At 39.2% G+C, this 17,534-nt stretch overlaps 1 protein-coding gene across 4 annotated transcripts in view; it reads right to left on the bottom strand.

Annotated features, from left to right (window-relative positions):
- Nucleotides 1–1,853: 1,853 nt before the first annotated feature.
- Nucleotides 1,854–17,534, bottom strand: part of INPP1 (inositol polyphosphate-1-phosphatase) — a 28,374-nt gene continuing 12,693 nt past the window's right edge. For all 4 annotated transcript variants that reach the window (XM_039234731.1, XM_039234730.1, XM_039234732.1 and 1 more), the window contains exons 2-6: nt 12,120–12,386; nt 9,695–9,755; nt 7,495–7,695; nt 4,317–4,491; nt 1,854–2,594 (exon numbers count right to left, since the gene is read on the bottom strand). In XM_039234731.1, the coding sequence (XP_039090662.1) occupies nt 2,033–2,594; nt 4,317–4,491; nt 7,495–7,695; nt 9,695–9,755; nt 12,120–12,323 (1,203 nt within the window). In that variant the 5' untranslated portion in view covers nt 12,324–12,386 and the 3' untranslated portion in view covers nt 1,854–2,032. The remainder of the gene's footprint in view (nt 2,595–4,316; nt 4,492–7,494; nt 7,696–9,694; nt 9,756–12,119; nt 12,387–17,534) is intronic.

Below are 17,534 nucleotides of genomic sequence, written 5' to 3'. Positions count from 1 at the left end.
AGAAAAACTATAGACGTATCCGACAATTACATGCTTAATGAAGGGCCTTGGCTTTCCAGCAAATTGACAAGGAGTATGCAAAACAGAATAGATGTGATTTCCTGTCTTATCTAGCTTTTCTTCTCCAATAAATTAACAAACTGCTTGTTCAGATCACACTGAAGAGGACTGTTTTCACTGCATTTTGATAATTTACATATCCTAAAATGGTTCATGTGGACAATAAATGCTTTTCCTTTTTTTAAATTTATTTTTTATTTTTTTATTTTGAGAGGGAGAGAAAGAGGGAGTGATAGAGGGGCACAGATAGGAAGGCAGGGGATCCCAAGTGGGCTCTGTGCTGAACCATAAGATCATGACCTGAGCCAAAGTCAGATACTTAACTGACTGAGCCACCCAAGTGCCCCAATAAATGCTTTTTCTTGAACAATATTGTTTCTCCATTCAGGGAGAAGGACTAGTTCCTGGGTTTTCTTTGCTTTTTTCTTTTTAAGTTTATTTATTTTGAGAGAGACACAAAGAGAGAGAATCCCAAGCTGACTCTGCATTGTCAGTGCAGAGCCTGATTCAGGGCTCAAACTGACTAAGTGTGAGGTCATGACCTGAGCTGAAATCAAGAATTGCACACTCAACCAACTGAGCCACCAAGACACAACTCTGGGCTTTTATTTTTATTTATTTTATTTATTTTGATGTTTATTTATTTTTGAGAGACAGAGACAGACTACAAGTGGGAGAGGGGCAGAGAGAGAGAGGGAGAATCCTCTTCAATCAGAAGCAGGCTCCAGGCTCTGAGCTCTCAGCAGAGCCTGATATGGGGCTTGAACTCATGAGCCGTGAGATCATGACCTGAACCAAAGTCGGATGCTTAACTGACTAAGCCACCCAGCTGCCCCTCTGGGTTTTTATTTTTAATGTCGTTTATGAAGAATTGACTGTCTTTTAAAACAACACTGCAAGTGGTAAGAATATATAGCTTGACAGCCAATAGTCAATCACAAAGCACAAGGGTGGTTTTAAACAGTATAACAGTATAACTTGATTATCAGTAATTATTGAATCTGCTGTATGCAGCACAATACTATTAAAAAGAGTTTGACAGTTCTTTTCATTCATTTTGTAATTGTAAAGCTAAAATAGAAGATGCTGCAGAACTATCCTTTGGCCCCCAGAGGGCGCAAGGCAGAAAGAAGTCAGAGCTGAGAGCTGGGTTCCTCCAGGTGGGGGCCTTGGACCTTACCAATGCTGTTAAAGAGAATAGGAAGAGAGGTCCACATCCACCTCAGAGGACATTCAATATGGGATTCTAGTAGACACAAAGACTGTCTATATTTAACTGTAGCCCTCGTTTGAAGTGTTAAAAATTGCAAGAATTGCAGAAACCTCCTTTTCCCCTTCTGCCTTATAAATACAAATGGAGTATGTATGTGAGGATATTAGAGAATTAGAGAATATTCCAGAGTGTGCATGCACATGTGTGTGTGAGAGGGTGTGTGCACATGAGAAAGAGTGTGAGAAAGAGTAGGAGGGGGCACACCGTGTTCCAGGCTTTAATTCTCATAAGCAACATAAGAATACTGTTGAAAGTATGTGAATTTGGCTAAGTTATGCATAAAATTGACAGTTCTAAATGTTCTGTCAAAGGCTAGAGCTGCAGATTTTCCCTTCAAGACAGGAAACAAAACCCAAGCTCTCCCTACTATTTCAGTGACATTTTACTTATGCTTAGATGCTTGGAAGAGTGTTACTAATTGAGCGGGAACTCTTCCTCTTCAATATTTTATTGAAGTGTTTCAAGCAACGCTAGTAGCACAATATCCACTATTAAGAATTTTGCACATCGATGTAATGGCTACACGGATATCATTCATTTATTGAAATTATCATTATTATGAACACATAATGGAAAAATGCTCCTCAAAAGAGGAAGGAGAATGTTGACCATTAATAGGACAAAGCTGTCTTCAAAAGATTAAGAGATGTGGGAAATTGTTCACATTTGGGGTTTCAAGTACACGAGAATAGAGTTCATCTACGTGCGTGTATCCACAAGGTTTTGGATGAAGAGGCTCAGGAATGTCTCCAGTTGCTTCCTTGATCTGTAGGCAATCAGTCCTCCCTTGTTGGCCCATCGATCCACACCAGCAGCACCTTCATTTTCCATGTGGTACACCAGCTGTGGCAAATCAAGCCCCATCTCGGAATTTCTTTGCAGGCATTCTCTTAAGTCTACCATTCCCCCACCCATGGCCTTGAGTATGGCATGAGCAGCACAAGAGTCCCACTTGAACGTGGTATCCTCTGAAAAGATGTAAATGTCAACAAGGCCTTGAACAACACAAAGGCTCTTGTAACCAGCCCCAGCTGCCCGGAATATGCGCTCGCCACATACACGTGACAATGCGGCTTTGATAGTGTCCTTTTCACTTGTACTGATGACAGCTGAAAACTGGTGGGAGCACTCTGCCTCAGAGCTGGTTTTTTCAGTCATTTGGCTCCGTGCTTCACTGTTCTTTCCTTTAGAGTCAAGACGCTGAAGTGAATGGATGTTGGTACCCATGTAAGAAAGGCCCCAGTAGCACTGTCCTTTCCACCTGCGGAAGAGAACTTTCAGTTTGTGGCCATCAGCTGTCACATTTGTTTTATTACTTTTGTTGTTTTCCAACAGGGTGATATGAAAAAAGTAGATCAGGCAACAAATCCCAATGCCCTTAATGCTAGAAATAGGTATCAAGTAGCTAATTCGTGTGTAAAAGTAACTCCTTTGCCTGCACCTGCTCCTGTGGCTGTCAGTGTGGAATGTTGTCAGCATTATCACATCAAACTAGAACAATGCAAAACATCTGTGGGATTTCTGGCCTCCAGGACACGGCAGAATTTTATTGCCACTTTCAGTGTTTAAAGTAAAAGAAGGGAAAACACGAACAGATAAACCATCTCTCTGTTCAATTTGCAAATCTTTTCCCAGCCTTACAAGTCTGTCTTCATTTGGTGATTTCTTTTCATTTTCTTATTCACCAGCTCCACTTTGATATTAACACCAAGAAAGATGGACTCATTATTTTTGGCCACAACAACAGTAGTACCTGCTTCTCAATGTTTAACTTATGATATTATGTTGGGTAATTTACTCTATTTACAGAGGGGGGAACAGGGCCTTGGAGAATGTGGGTATAAGTGTGTTAGTCAGTGGTAGGATCCATGTGTAAACCCAGGAAGCCTCACTCTAGATTCGGCACCACAACTACTTTGTCAATCATTTCTAGGCCATGACTATGTCTGCATCTGGTCCCAATTCTTTTTAATTTCTTAATGACCCTTTAAAGAGAGAAGAAACACCTTTTTGGTTTGAAAGAAGGCGGGGTTAGGGGAAAAATGTCAAAACTGAAGAGGTGGTGTTTATGACCATTAAGGAACAAATAATTCTTAGTTGCGTGAAGCAACTCAAAGTTCAGTAAAAATATGTAGCCGTATACAAATGGGAAAATAGGGCCTATTTCAAGATGAAACTGAAACCACAGGAGAAAAGCTGCTTGCTTCTGTTTGGACACTGTCATGCCCTGGAGTCAGCCTAAGTACAGGCCGTATGCTGAGCCAACAGATGACGGCCTGGCCACTTCCATGCTCTGTGCAGAAGTCCATTGAAGGGGGAGTGGGGAACAGACCCACAGTCAGGGTCTAGTCCTGACCATACCTACCCATCTTGTCATTGTATAATTTTCATATTTGATTTGAATTTCTTCTAAAATTGCATAAATGTTTGACTTGGCTCTGTAGCAATAGCATCTATCTTGTTCCAAATGTAGTAGAAGACAGTGTTACCACTGTTCTATCAATCTGGTTTTGAATGGATTCTAGAAAATAGGAAACAGAGCGCCTGAGTGACTCAGTCAGTTGAGCGTCCGACTTCGGCTCAGGTCACGATCTCACAGTTCGTGGGTTCGAGCCCTGCATCAGGCTCTGTGCTGACAGCTAGCTCAGAGCCTGGCGCCTGTTTCAGATTCTGTGTCTTCCTCTCTCTCTGACCCTCCCTTGTTCATGCTGTCTCTCTCTCTCTCTCTCTCAGAAATAAATAAAACATAAAAAAAAATTTAGAAAACAGGAAACAAGATTGCTATATTCCAAGTGCAAAACTGTGATTTCTCCAAGATAGTATTCCTTTTAAAAGTTTCTATCAGCATCCACCGAACCCCCAATAAAATTATATTTAATCCAGGACTGAAAATAGGAGGAATTTTAATTCAAACCTGCAGACTTTAGTAGGAGCACCTTAGTGTATCAAGTCATGGTAATATCATGCGGAGTGGTAACCTTACCTGAGTGTGTTTAGATCTTGTGATACAAAAGGTTGGTTGATGACTCCCATTAGGGGCACCCCTGTCTGTAGGTCATAGACACCAATTAAAATGGTGACACACTGAAGTCCACTGGGGAAGATTCCTTGGTTGGATTTAATGTCTGCAGAACCTTTTATATACTGATAAGTTGAATCTGAAAAAAAATGAAGCAAATTTGTTTGGATTCAGATAATGATTATTTCAAAGATAATGATGGATATAACTATAAATTCTGTCCTGTATCATTTCTGTGTTCTACCAACTTGGTAGCTGCTATGGTCTGAATGTATTCTCCCCAAATTCTAACCCCATAAAGGCGATGGTAAGTTAGGCCATTGGGAAGCACATAAGTCATGAGGGTGAATCCCTCATTAATGCAATTAGTGCCTTATAGAAGAGGCTCCAGAGAGATCCTTAGTCCCTTGCACTCTATGAGGACAGGGTGAGAAGGTGCCAGCTATGAAGCAGGAAGAGGGCCCTCATCTCACTATGCTGGCATTTTTTTTTTAAATAGTTTATTGTCAAGTTGGTTTCCATACAACACTCAGTGCTCATCCCCATAAGTGCCCTCCTCCATGCCCATCTCCCCCCTCCCCCCCACATCCATCAGTCCTCAGTTTGTTCTCAGCATTCAAGAGTCTCTCATGGTTTGCCTCCCTCCCTCTCCCCCACTATTTCCCCCCTTCTTCTCCCCTACGATCCTCCGTTAAGTTCCTCCTAATCCTCCTATACGTGCAAACATATGGTAGCTGTCCTTCTCTGTCTGACTTATTTCGCTCAGCATAACACCCTCAGGTTCCATCCATGTTGCTACACGTGGCCAGATTTCGTTCTTTCTCATTGCCATGTAGTATTCCATCATAGAGCTAAACCATGTCCTCTTGATCCATTCGTCCACTGATGGACACTTAGGCTCTTTCCATGTTTTGGCTATTGTTGAGAGGGCTGCTATGAACATTGGGGTACAGGTGCCCCTGTGCATCAGCACTCCTGTATCCCTTGGGTAAATTCCTAGCAGTGCTGTTCATGCTGGTTTGATCTTGGACTTCGCAGCCTCCAGAACTTTGAGAAATAAGTTTCCATTGTTTATAAGCTACCTAGTCCATGGTATTTTGTTAGCGCAGCCTGACCAGACTAAGAGAGTAATCAGTCAAGTTTTGCTGTTGAGTGTCACTTGTTTCAAATTGTTATTTGACTTCTTGTGCTTCCATTTTTAAGCTGCTTGTGTTCCATTTTTCCCAACTCTGTGGGAACTCTTGAAGGGAGAGGACATGTCTATAGTTCATGTGGTATCTAGCATAGCACCTTGCAAATCATAAGCACTCAAATATTCATCATATATCAAAAGCATGTAAAAGCTAATGACTCAGGATAACTGTGGTGGGATTCCTTAGAGCTCTTACTAATCAGAGGACAAGTACAATGCGGATGGATGGGGAAATCTCCTTCCAGAAATCTCTCAGGGGTGGAATTACCTTTTCTTTCTTTCTTTTTTATTTCTTTGATCCCTCAGATTAGAAGAGGGAAAGAGACATAATGGTGGCACAAAGGAAAAAACTGATAGTCCTCCTGTGAGTGATGAGATGCCAGTAACCAGTAGTGTTTTCCTAGTAAGAACTTCCAACTCCACCCACCTTTCTTAATTAACATTAAACAGGCATTCTGTACCCTGTTAAATCCCACCATGTGCTGCTGAAGGGAAACAGAAGTGTTCAAATCATCCTGATTTCTACACTACAGGTTGTGTCTGGGTGCAGACCTAGAAGAGCCAGCACAAACTAGGTGGAGAGGACATACCCCTGACCTTCTAAATGTTCATGCGATTACAAAAGTAAGAAGTTTCCCCTTTGTTAATAAAAATTCATGTAAGGTCAGAGTAAGCACTGTTAGATTTAATTGCTTTCTTTAAAAAAAAAAAGAGGTTAATTACAAGTTAAAATGAAAGAAAAAGAAGACTTAATAATATTAAGCTTATGTGGAATAGAACGTTCCCTCACAGGCTGCTGTGGTTCATTCATTTGTAAGAGACAAGTCTCGATAAGTACTCCACAGCGACAGCCCTTTCTCACCCTGCCAGGAATGAATTTGGGGGGCTTCTAGAAGTTAGATTTCTGCTGGTAGAATGAGCCATCCCTAGCAAGATTTTAATCCAGTATGGAATTGTTTATAAAATGCTCTTATCTAATGTACTGTAGGTAGTGACCTTCTGTACATACTTCTATTTTGTGTGTCTATTCATTGTTGTGAATTCATGTATGTTAGTGAAACAAATTTTAAGCTTTCAAAAAAAAAAAAGCAAGATGGGAGTACGGCAGGGGGGTGGGGGGTGTTTGCCTGGGAAGTGGTACCAGTTGTGTTGGGTGGAATGTGCTAGGCAGGGGGGGACGAAGAAAAGGAGAGACTCTGCAAATTAATATCCTGGGCATTGTATTAATAGCATCAATGAAATAGACCTACACTGTTAGAACATAGAGCTATAAACTAGGGTTCCACTACAACCATGCCCCAAAATATAATAGGTTAAGATTTACACAGGGCTCACCACCTGGGAGTGAGTCACCTTCAGCTGTGTTTTGCTTGATCTGTTCAGTGGTTTTGACTGTTCTTTAATTGAGTTAGTAGTCAGTGGTTAAAAACTGGGAGATATCATTTAAAAACCTGGATTTTGGTTTCTCTTTAAAAACGTAAAGACCTAGACTGTACTCCTATATGGCAACAATCTGCTAGAGCTGAGTATTCTTTGAATGTCTTGTGTGCTCAATTAGTTATAGCTACTATCAGTTCATTATTCTCTCAGATTTACCAGTCTGGTCCCTGAAGTCTTTCAAAGATGAATTAATTCAGCTTTGTGTGTGTATGTGTAGATATAGATAATAGATAGACAGGTATCGATATGTTCAGCTTTGTATATATATGCACACACACATTGATGGCACACAAATACTTATACATATCCGTTGTAGAAATGTTACAAATATACATATAATAACACATCATCACACATATACCTCAACTCTTCATTATTCATTTTATAACTAAAATGTTAAAACCTTCTAGAAGAATTAAACTACACTCTCAATTTTCATTTTTCCAAGCCTCCGCCTACAAAAGGATTACTAATGAGAACAAATAAAAGCAAACATTCTCCTCTACTTACCTATGGGATCCACCCAGATTCCCAAAATGTCCCATGGAATGTCAATCTCTATCGAATCTAGAGTTGGGTCAGTAAAGGTGACATCCTGATGAACAACCTTGGCTAATGCTTCAGATACCAACTTGTTACCATTAAGGACTTTGCTAAGAAGCTCTACTGTTTCTTCCTCTGTGGGACATAGTCTCAAGATAATCTTTTCCCCTAGAATAAAGACAGATGAAAAGCCATTACATTTCAAGAGTTCGGGGGGGGGGGGCGGGGGGAGGCGAATGGGAGGGGGGTGGGGAACAACTGAGGGATGAGGAGGAGCCAAAGTTGTGCACTTAGATTAGGTGAGGGCAATATGTTCACAGTCGTAGTTCCTAACCTGGCCGACTGCCAGAATCACCCACTTCACAAGGTCACAGCTGCCCAGTAGTGGCCGAAATACCTAGTATGAAGTGAGGGGTAGAGTCCAGGTATCAAAGAAACTTCTTCCCAGGAAAATGTCCACAGGGAAACATGCGTACAATTTTGCATCTAGTTTAAGGGAGCTCATGAACCAGTTAAAAAGGCCCTGAACCTCGAGTCCTTGATAATATGTATGTGTTAATGCCTTTTGACTTCTAATATACACAGGTCACCTTGTTAGTGTTAGAATGTATTATTGAAAAAGGAGGTTTTTATCAGCACATGAAGTGCTTCTACTGCCCTCTATGACATTGCTTTTAACTAAAAGGTGTTTATGCTCAGTAAAGTACTATAAGTGGAAGTATAACGACTCTTTACGTGTGATAAACTATATGACTGTAAATGGCATACATAGAAATAGCCCTCCTCTGTAAAACCCGCTGGAAATCAGGATGTAAGCAAGGCTACTCATCCGAATGAAACCACAAATTACCAAATCCAGCTGCTTCACGATCACTTTAAACATATTTCTTAGACCTGTGGTTAATCTGCTTTCCAGCTCCCAACAAAAGTGAAGAAAGAGGCTGGCAAAAATAGGCAATTTAACAGCAACAAAATGGGGCAGCAATGGTGAATATAAACGTTTTAAAAGAAGACATGGCACTTTGGGGCTTTTTAGGTATATAGACAAGTACTCCTAGCGACCCTAGCCATTCCAAGGATGGCAGCAGCATCACCTGAGAGCCTGTTAGGAATTCAGAACTTCAGGCTGCATCCCACACCTGAGTTTTAAAGATCCCCAGGTGATTCATGTGATCATTAAAGCTTGGGAAGCACAGTATGAATCTATTACAATGATGACTCTGAATCAGCAAGAAACATTCAATTATATTTAGTTAAGTTAATTTCAAGTTAAATTAGACTACTGAAATTGGGGAATCATAATGCTAATCTCTGCCACTTAACCAAGCACCTATGACTGGGCTTAGTAAAAGTCATAGGATCAGGCCAAGAAGCAAATCATATCAATCATATCACTCTGGTGCTTAAAATTCTCCAGTGAGGGGCACCTGGGTGGTTCAGTCAGTTCTTGATTTCGGCTCAGAAGACAGGGCCTCTCTAGATTCTCAGCCAAGGTCTATGGACTCTCCAGGAGGTCCATGAATGGGTTTAAACCTTGGAACTAGGAGCATCTGGTCAGTCGATTGAGCGTCCGAATCTTGATTTCATTTCAGGTCATGATATCAGACTTAAGGCTCCATCGTGGGATGGAGCTGAGTCTGGAGCCTACTTAAGTCTGGCTCCAAGCTGTGCATGGAGCCTACTTAATATTGTTTCTCTCCCTCTGCCCCTTTCCCCCACTTGTGCTCTCACACACTCTCTCTCTCTCAATCTGTCTCTGTCTCTCAAAAAGCAAAACAAAACAAAAACTAAAACAAAAAACAAACATAAAATTTGAACCTAAAATTGTCTATCCAACTGTGTAAATGTGAATCTTTCTGAGAGTGTCTGTAACTTCCATTAGATTCTCAAAGGGCCATGTAAATTCCCCAAAGGTTGTCATATATTATTTAAATATTAAAGATTTATATATAAAATAATACATGCAGACTTGCTAAGTAATTACAAGGTACTACATCTCTCTAACTTGAATAGCATGGTATTCTGAGGTACTGAATAAAGCTTAACACTCGAGTATGTTATTTATATGAAAGGCTTCCAAACATTCCTTTATTTCTTGATGTCATTGAAAATTAGAATACCATATAATAATTAAGTTATAAAAATACATTAAGATTCTTATACTTACCCAAATCATTAGTAAACTCATTGGATTCTTCTCCCAAAATTTTTTTTCCCAAGCCTGGAAACTGAATGATTTAGAGTATGACAAAGAAACCAAAAAACAAAACAAAGGCAAAGCAAAAACCAAAAAGCCCCTAAATCCCACATACATGGTCAATTCTGAGCATATACTCATTCTATACTTCAAATTAAATAGTACAACTAGATCTGAAATTTAGAAATTTACAATTCCAGAAATCAATCTAGTATAAAAAGTAAAGTCAGGTTGATTCAGTACTTAGTTTTCTAATATTTTCCTGCTCCTTTGCTCCTCCAGGAAGTCCAAATCATGGTAGAAGTCTGGTTTCCTTATGTTGAGTCTGCAGAAGTACTTAGAAACTTCACCCCTTCCACTTAAGGACCATAGAACTAGAATATTTGCAAAGGAGACATTTTAACTGTTGCTCTTCAACAGCATCCTAGTGGCTTATGTGAGTGAATGGGACTGACCAAGTACCTAAGACTATGATTTGAGACTAGATAGTAGAATCAGAGGGTAACATTAGAGTTTGCTTTCATTTTCAGGTGTTTTCTGCACTTGTTGGAGGTATCATGAGACTTCAGGCAAGGAAGGGGATACAGAAAAAAAAAAGGGAAATATATTACTGACTGATAATGCATCAATATAGAATTTAAAAAAATAGAGCTAAGTAAGAATCTTCTCTCATCTCTGTATGACCAGGAAGCTTTCAGGGACACTTTGCTTCTGATCCTCTCTGTAGTAAAGATAATTTTCCTCAAAATATGTGCTGAATTATGATATGCATGATATTCTCAGGGAACAAAAGCAAGGAAATGCTTCAAATACTTGAACCCAGTCATTCACAGATGGCCAATAGCTTTAACAGTGCCTACAACCACTTGTTATTTTTTCCTCTTTTGAAGAACAGTCCAAGTCCACAGGAGCTGGAGTGAGCTCATTCATCCCTAGGCTACAGGATATGAGGGTCATGAAACAAAGAATCTTATATAGCCAGCAATGAATATCCTGTATTTGTTCATAAGTCCTGTCATATATTTATCAGTGAACAGTTACCTCAGCTTGTTATAATGCAACGGGGCAAATATTAGCCAATAAGAGTGCATGTTGATACATTTCTAATGCAGTTGCTCAACTTTCCCTTGCACCCAACTATCCTGATCAGTAACAAAAATAAACTGGCTTCACATATTGGAGCCAGCTATTATAGGGCATGAAAAAGTCTAATTGGCAGAGATTTCAAGGGGTCATTTATTCTCTCTTCCTGGCTGTGGTCAAGAATTCACTTAAATGGTTCCAAAAGATTCTGAATATTTTGAGAACTTCATAGAAACTATTCCAATATTTTGTAGTGCTTCCTGTAATAAAGTTCTATCCTCCCAAATCTTAAAAAATGTGTAATTATTAGATTATCATCTAAAGGCAACATAGTATTGTAAGGAGCGCAAACTCAAGCCAGTTGGCCTGTGTTCAAAAGCTTTCTGAACTATTTGCCTGCTGTGTAACTTTGGGCAATTTACTTAACTTCTCTGTACTTCCCTTTTCTCATCCATTACATTGGAATAATAGTTCTTACCTCATAAAATTATTATAATTTTAATATAAATATGATATATAGTATTTATAATTCATATAATTATATAATTATAACATTATAACAGTTGCATAAATTAATATACGTAAAGCCCTTAGAAGTGCCTGACACACAGTAAGGACTCATAATTGTCTGCTAGTGATATTGTTTGTTATAACTACTTACTAATAGTTTCTTTTCCCAGTCAGCTTAAGATACCTAGAATCACAATCATTGTTAGTTATTACAAACGTTTTTCTATTAGAATAAATGGGAATTTCCAGTATCCAGGACGTATAAGCCAATAACCGAGGCAACCATTAGATAAAAGATTACATCAAAAGGTGGGATATGATAGGTCAAGTTAAAAAAAGAACTCAATAAAACAGTATGTTCTCACTTCCACTGAGATCAGTTCTATGTGCCATGCAAATAACTACACATAGAAGGAAAATGTTCTTACAAGATTTGGTAAAACATACCACTCTAGTGGTAGGATTAAGGATTCTTATTTTTGCTTATTTTCCAGAGAAAATGTAGTATTTATTTAAAAAGAAACCCATTGATAAATAAAATGTTCCACGCCCAAATGTTTCTCTTTAGCTGTCAGAATTGTGACTTTTTTCCTTATTTGCTTTTCTGTATTTTAAATCTTTTTTGCAATGAACATTTCAGTAATTTTGTAGTCAAAACAAGGGGTCGGGGGAACCCAAGTTATTAGAATCCTAGGCGCTAGTATTCTGAGGTAGAAAGGAAAAGAAAAAGGAATGCTATTCCATCAGGGAAAAAACCACAGGGCAAATGTTTTGCAATTACTTTGGCTGTGACCTTTCTTACCTTGTTCTCCATATTCTGTTTTATAACTTCCTGTACCAGTACATCAGCCAGGGTCTTGAAATCAACTGCAAACTTCTTGTTCTTTTCTCCGTCTTTCTTTTCTTCTATCAGCAGCTGAAAGAGGGCTTCCTGCTGCCTGCACGCCCGGGCGATGTTGGCAGCTTTCTCAGACACCCGCAGCAGCTCCCGGAGGATATCTGCCATTCTGAATCTTGCTTTCCAGCTGCAGCTGCTGGTGGAACGGGCACCCACCCTCTGGGCCGTCAGCTGGAAAAGTACAAGAATGTGAGAGAGAGAAAGCAGTTCAGGGAATGATGTCAGGGTGCCCCTGGCGCTACTAAACAGCCCGTCTGGCAGTCAACCTGGTCAGCATGGCCAGACAGCTAGCATATGTCCTAGTCACATCCTCGGTGTGAAAGAGCAGACAGCATCTAAAATTTCAGTTATTTTCTTTAATGCTTCAAAATATACCTTCAGTCTCAAAAATCCATTATGCAAAGAATTGAATTCTCAGAGAAAGAAAGTCTTTGAGAATCCTCTACATTATATTTCCCTAGACAGACAGGCAGGTGGATACAGGCACAATGTTAAAAGGAAAGCAGAAGTCTTGGAATGACCTTAGAATGATCACACAGGCTTAGTGGCAATACTGACGTAGCACTTTCTTTCACCCTTTGGGAGAAGAAGACAGAAGTGGAAGAGGATTTATCCTTATCCGGTTTGCAGTAACTTTCTAAAGTACTAAGCACCACTCCAGAAGCATGGCCGTGTCCTACAAGGCTCTGAGGCCAGGTCCAGGCTAGCAGCTAAGCTATCTCCCAACTACCTTTTTTTTTTTTTTTTTTTTTTTTAATGGGGGAGGGAGGAAGTCCCACTATTTGTGCTGCTGTAAAAGTTTAAATAGAAAGTAAAACACACAGCTTGTTGGGACTTTAACAGTTCTGGCTTCTAAGAGGTATGCTGTCATACCTTGGGTCATAGGAAACAATGGGTCATCAGGAAACATTTCTCATTTTTCAGTAGTGGGTACGTTTCACAGAAAGCTTCAACAAGCTTAAAATGCGATGTCATTGTGAGAATTACCGTGAGGATTGTCAGTTTTGTTTTACAGTCAAGGAAACCAAAGCCTAGAAAGATTGGGTAACTTCTTCAGGGTTACAAAAGACTAAACGGCAGGGCTCTGAGTCAGTCTCACTCACAAGCCCAGACTCTTCATTATCATAATAAACACTCTTCTTTAAAAAAAAAAAAAAAAAGTCCTGAATGGGCAATCAGAGGCTGAGGATTAATATAACAAGGATGTCCTTGCAATGGAGTTAACTGTGGGTGGTCACAGTTGGTTTGTCTTAAGTTTGCCAAAAAAACAAAACAAAACAAAACAAAACCTATTTTCTTAAAATTATGAGTCAACCACCATGAGAAAATATGTCCAACCTCAACAGTAGTAGAAGTAAAGTGAATAAAAACAATTAGGCCTCTTCCTTTGCTATTAGGTAGACAAAGCTATTTCAAGTAAGCATTCATTCTTGCAGGTATGGTGAAACAGGTATAGATGCTCTGCTCATGGGCATGCAGACAAGCAGGTTTCCAGAGGGGTTTGAGAAAAATGTATCAAGATCCCTACAGATGTCACTATCTTTAGCCAATAATTCCATTTTGCCTTAATTTGTGTTAAAGTCCAAGTTGAGTTAAAATATTTTTGCAAAAGGATTAATATTATTTACAACAGCAAAAGTTTGAATATAATCTTAAATATTTGTAAAATGTCTACTATATGGTCCTTAAAATCACATTTTTAAAGAATATTTAATAATATGGAGATACATTAATGCTATAGTGTTAAATGGGAAAACCCTATAGCCATGGATATAGTATGATATGCTACCAATTCGTGTTTATATGCACACATAACACTCTCTAGGTACACACACACACACACACACACATATATACACACACACATAGAGAGAGAGAGAGAGAGAGAGGGATTGAAAGACCAGTAGGTGATGTTGTAATGGTAGTAAAACAGATATTTAATGGTAGTTATCATATGAGAATTATAAATGATTTTTTTCATTAGGCTTTTCTATAATTTTCAAATATTCTATAATAAGTATATACTATTTTTACAAGAAATGACATTTAAAAATATCTTGGAACAATTAAGCATGAAGGACAATAATTCCTCAATTTATGAAGACAGTTGTCCAAACAAAGTAGTACTATGGTAATAACACAAAAAGCTGTCAGGTGGTAGAGAAGATGGAGTTAAAAATTAAACAAAAACACCTGCCTACCTGAATGCACTATTTCCCCCAGCAGTGAATAATATTCAAAGATTCACCTTGGTTGACCTGAACCTAAACACTAAGAGCAACAGTTAACATTAATAAGCGGAGGCACTTAGACTTAGAAATAATTAATGGCACCTGTACACGATAAATTGTAAGTCACATAAAATGTATATACACACGGATACATACATCTCTTGGAATACACATGCCCCAAGGGTAAAAATTCAGTAACTTTGATAATATTACTTCATAAATGTTCTAAGTGATTGATTATAAGGGGAAAATAATCAGTGAACCAACAATATCCAAATAGCTTATCTTAAAAGCAGCATGAAGATTTTAAGGAGTCTAATTTGAAAGCTTTCTAAATAAACAGTATCAGTATTATCTATTTTCTTCAACTATGTTAAAACCAATTTTGCTTACAGAAACACTATACCACTGCATTGTTGTACAACTAAGAAACTTTCCCTATGACACCCTCAGAACACTCAGGTGAGCTACTCACAGAGGCTACACCACTACCCCTTCCCTCCCACAGAAAGCTTGCCAGCTAGCTCAGTGTTGATTAGGTTTCTGCATAGCTGCCCCAGGGATCTGGAGTTTCTCCACTTTGAACTTGACCTTTATTTCCTCAATAATGATCATTCTCCCATAACTTGAGCACAGCAGCTTGACCAGTAGGAAAGAAGTATCAACTATAAACTTCAGTCCTGCAATTAATATGTGTACAGATTTTATGAATTCATAACACAATAATCAGGTTTTTCAGTTCCAAAGTTATCCTAGAGTCCAATCTTAATCACTCCTTATTCTGACCCTGGGAAACACTATCATATTTTGTTAAGCTCCAAATTGAATGCCCAGTTTCAACTTCAGACTATGCTTTCTCCAGCCATTCTATAGAACCCAGCACTATTTACCTTTCTCCAGGATCCTAAAAAATATTGTTATCATTATCTACATGCAAAACTTTCTGATTAATTTGCACAACTAGCTTGCTACTTTCTGGCTGAATGAACCATTTCTACCTTACAACCTGAAACACCATTCTCTGTGCTTCTCTACAAACTACTTCCAAGTATCGCTCACCATCTACCCTCAACTCAGGTCACTTAGGCAATTAGCCTGAGGGGAGCACTGGACAATTCATCCTCACCTTGAGTGACTCAACTGGAATAACTCAAATTGTCTATGAAGAAACTGAAGTCTACACTAGTTGCTGAATTTCTTCAGGTTTATCAATAACTCTTGTTAACACTTGTGGTCATTCTCTTTCAGAGGATTTCTTAAATGTTTATTTTGAGAGAGAGAGCTTGGATGCAGGTTGGGAAGGGGCAGAGAGAGGGAGAGAGAAGAGAATTCAAAGCAGGCTCTGTGCTATCAGCACAGAACCCAACTTCGGCCTCAATCTCACAAGCTGTGAGACCATGACCTGAGCTGAAATCAAGAGTTGGCCGCCTAACCAAATGAGCTACCCAGGTGCCCCTCAGATGATTTTTAAAAACAAGTTTACATACTCATCTTTTACCTAAGTTAGTTTTATTTCAACATTTCAAATGCCTTAAATGAAAATTATTATAGACTCATGATTAGTAAGTTAAGACATTTACCATAATAGTCTCCAATAAAGAAGATGTTCTTTTTGATGAGTATCTCTTAATAGTTTTTCTGTGAACCACCTGTATCCGAATTCACCAAAGTGCCCGCTATAAAGACAGATTCCTGGGCTCCATCCCAACGTGGTGAATCAGAATCTCTGGGCAATCTGTATTTCTTTTTTTTTTTTTTTTTTTTTTTATTATTATTAATCACCATGGTCAATTTTATTTTTTTTTTAATTTATTTATTTCTAGGAGAGAGAGAGAGAGAGACAGCGTGGGCAGGGGAGGGTCAGAGAGAGAGGGAGTCACAGACTGAAACAGGCTCCAGGCTCTGAGCTGGCAGTCAGCACAGAGCCTGACGCGGGGCTCGAACCCACGAACCGCGAGATCATGACCCAAGCGAAAGTCGGACGCTTAACCGACTAAGCCACTCAGGCACCCCAAATCTGTATTTCTGTCAGCCTCCTAGATGATGTTAACCACTGAGATTTAATAGCTACTGTTCATCAGGACCAATTCTTCTTTAACACCATGCTGGCAAGGCCATGGGGGCCAGCTCCGGTGGCAGATATCTTGGTGGAACCATGTAGGTCCACTAATTCCTCTGTTGGTTATCCACATGCAGAGACTGGCCCAAGTTAAAATAATAGCTAACATGTACTGGGTGCTTACTCTAGGCCAGGTATCCTTCTAAGCACTTTATATATATTATTCACTTAATTTTCACACAACCTGATTAAGAAGGTGCTATTATCTGTATTTTACAGATAAAGAAACTGACCCAAAGGAGGTTAAGTAGTTCACCCCAAATCACACGGCTAGAAAGTGACTGTGACAAGATCCGAGTCCCAGGAAAATGGCAGAAACTATTAGCCAGAAACTATTAGCCTCACTATTAGCCAGCGCTGCAGCCAATAAAATTATTTCATAAATGTTTAGCTGTTTAGTCAAGGGAAAAGTAATTATTGAGTAAATAATCCTAAGTATATTATTATTATAAGGTATATTATATAGCAAAAAAAAAAATAGAGAAACACACCTACCTGATGGCTGTCACTAGTTTGACTATTAAAAGTCACTGACACTTGACTTCCTTTCTGCTCTTCGAAAAACCTTTTCCCACCTGATCCTGAATGTACACCACCTTTGCTGGATAGTAAAATCTCATCCATCATATTCTACTGATGTCTCTTTTAAATGGCTGTGTTGGCATCAGTGGAGAGGGCTTAGCTCATGCCAAATATCTAATCCCTCTTGCATTAGTTTGCTAGGGTTGCCATAACAAAATGCCATGGACTGTGCTACTTAAACAACAGAAATTTATTTTCTCAGAGTTCTGAAGTTCCAAGAACAAGGTGTCTACAGGTTTGGTTTCTCCTGAAGCCTCTCTCCTCGATGTGCAGATGGCCACTTCCTTGCTGTGTCCTCATACAGCCTTTCCTCTGTGCGTGAGCATCCCTGGTGTTTCTCCCTCTTTTTATAAAGACACCAGTTAGATTGGGTAAGGGCTCATCCTT

This window comes from Hyaena hyaena, unplaced genomic scaffold (assembly GCF_003009895.1).
Source record: "Hyaena hyaena isolate Hyena2069 unplaced genomic scaffold, ASM300989v1 scaffold_92, whole genome shotgun sequence".
NCBI lineage: Eukaryota > Metazoa > Chordata > Mammalia > Carnivora > Hyaenidae > Hyaena > Hyaena hyaena.
The sequence above is the reverse complement of the archived record's forward strand: the minus strand, read 5'-3'. Positions and strand labels throughout refer to the sequence as shown.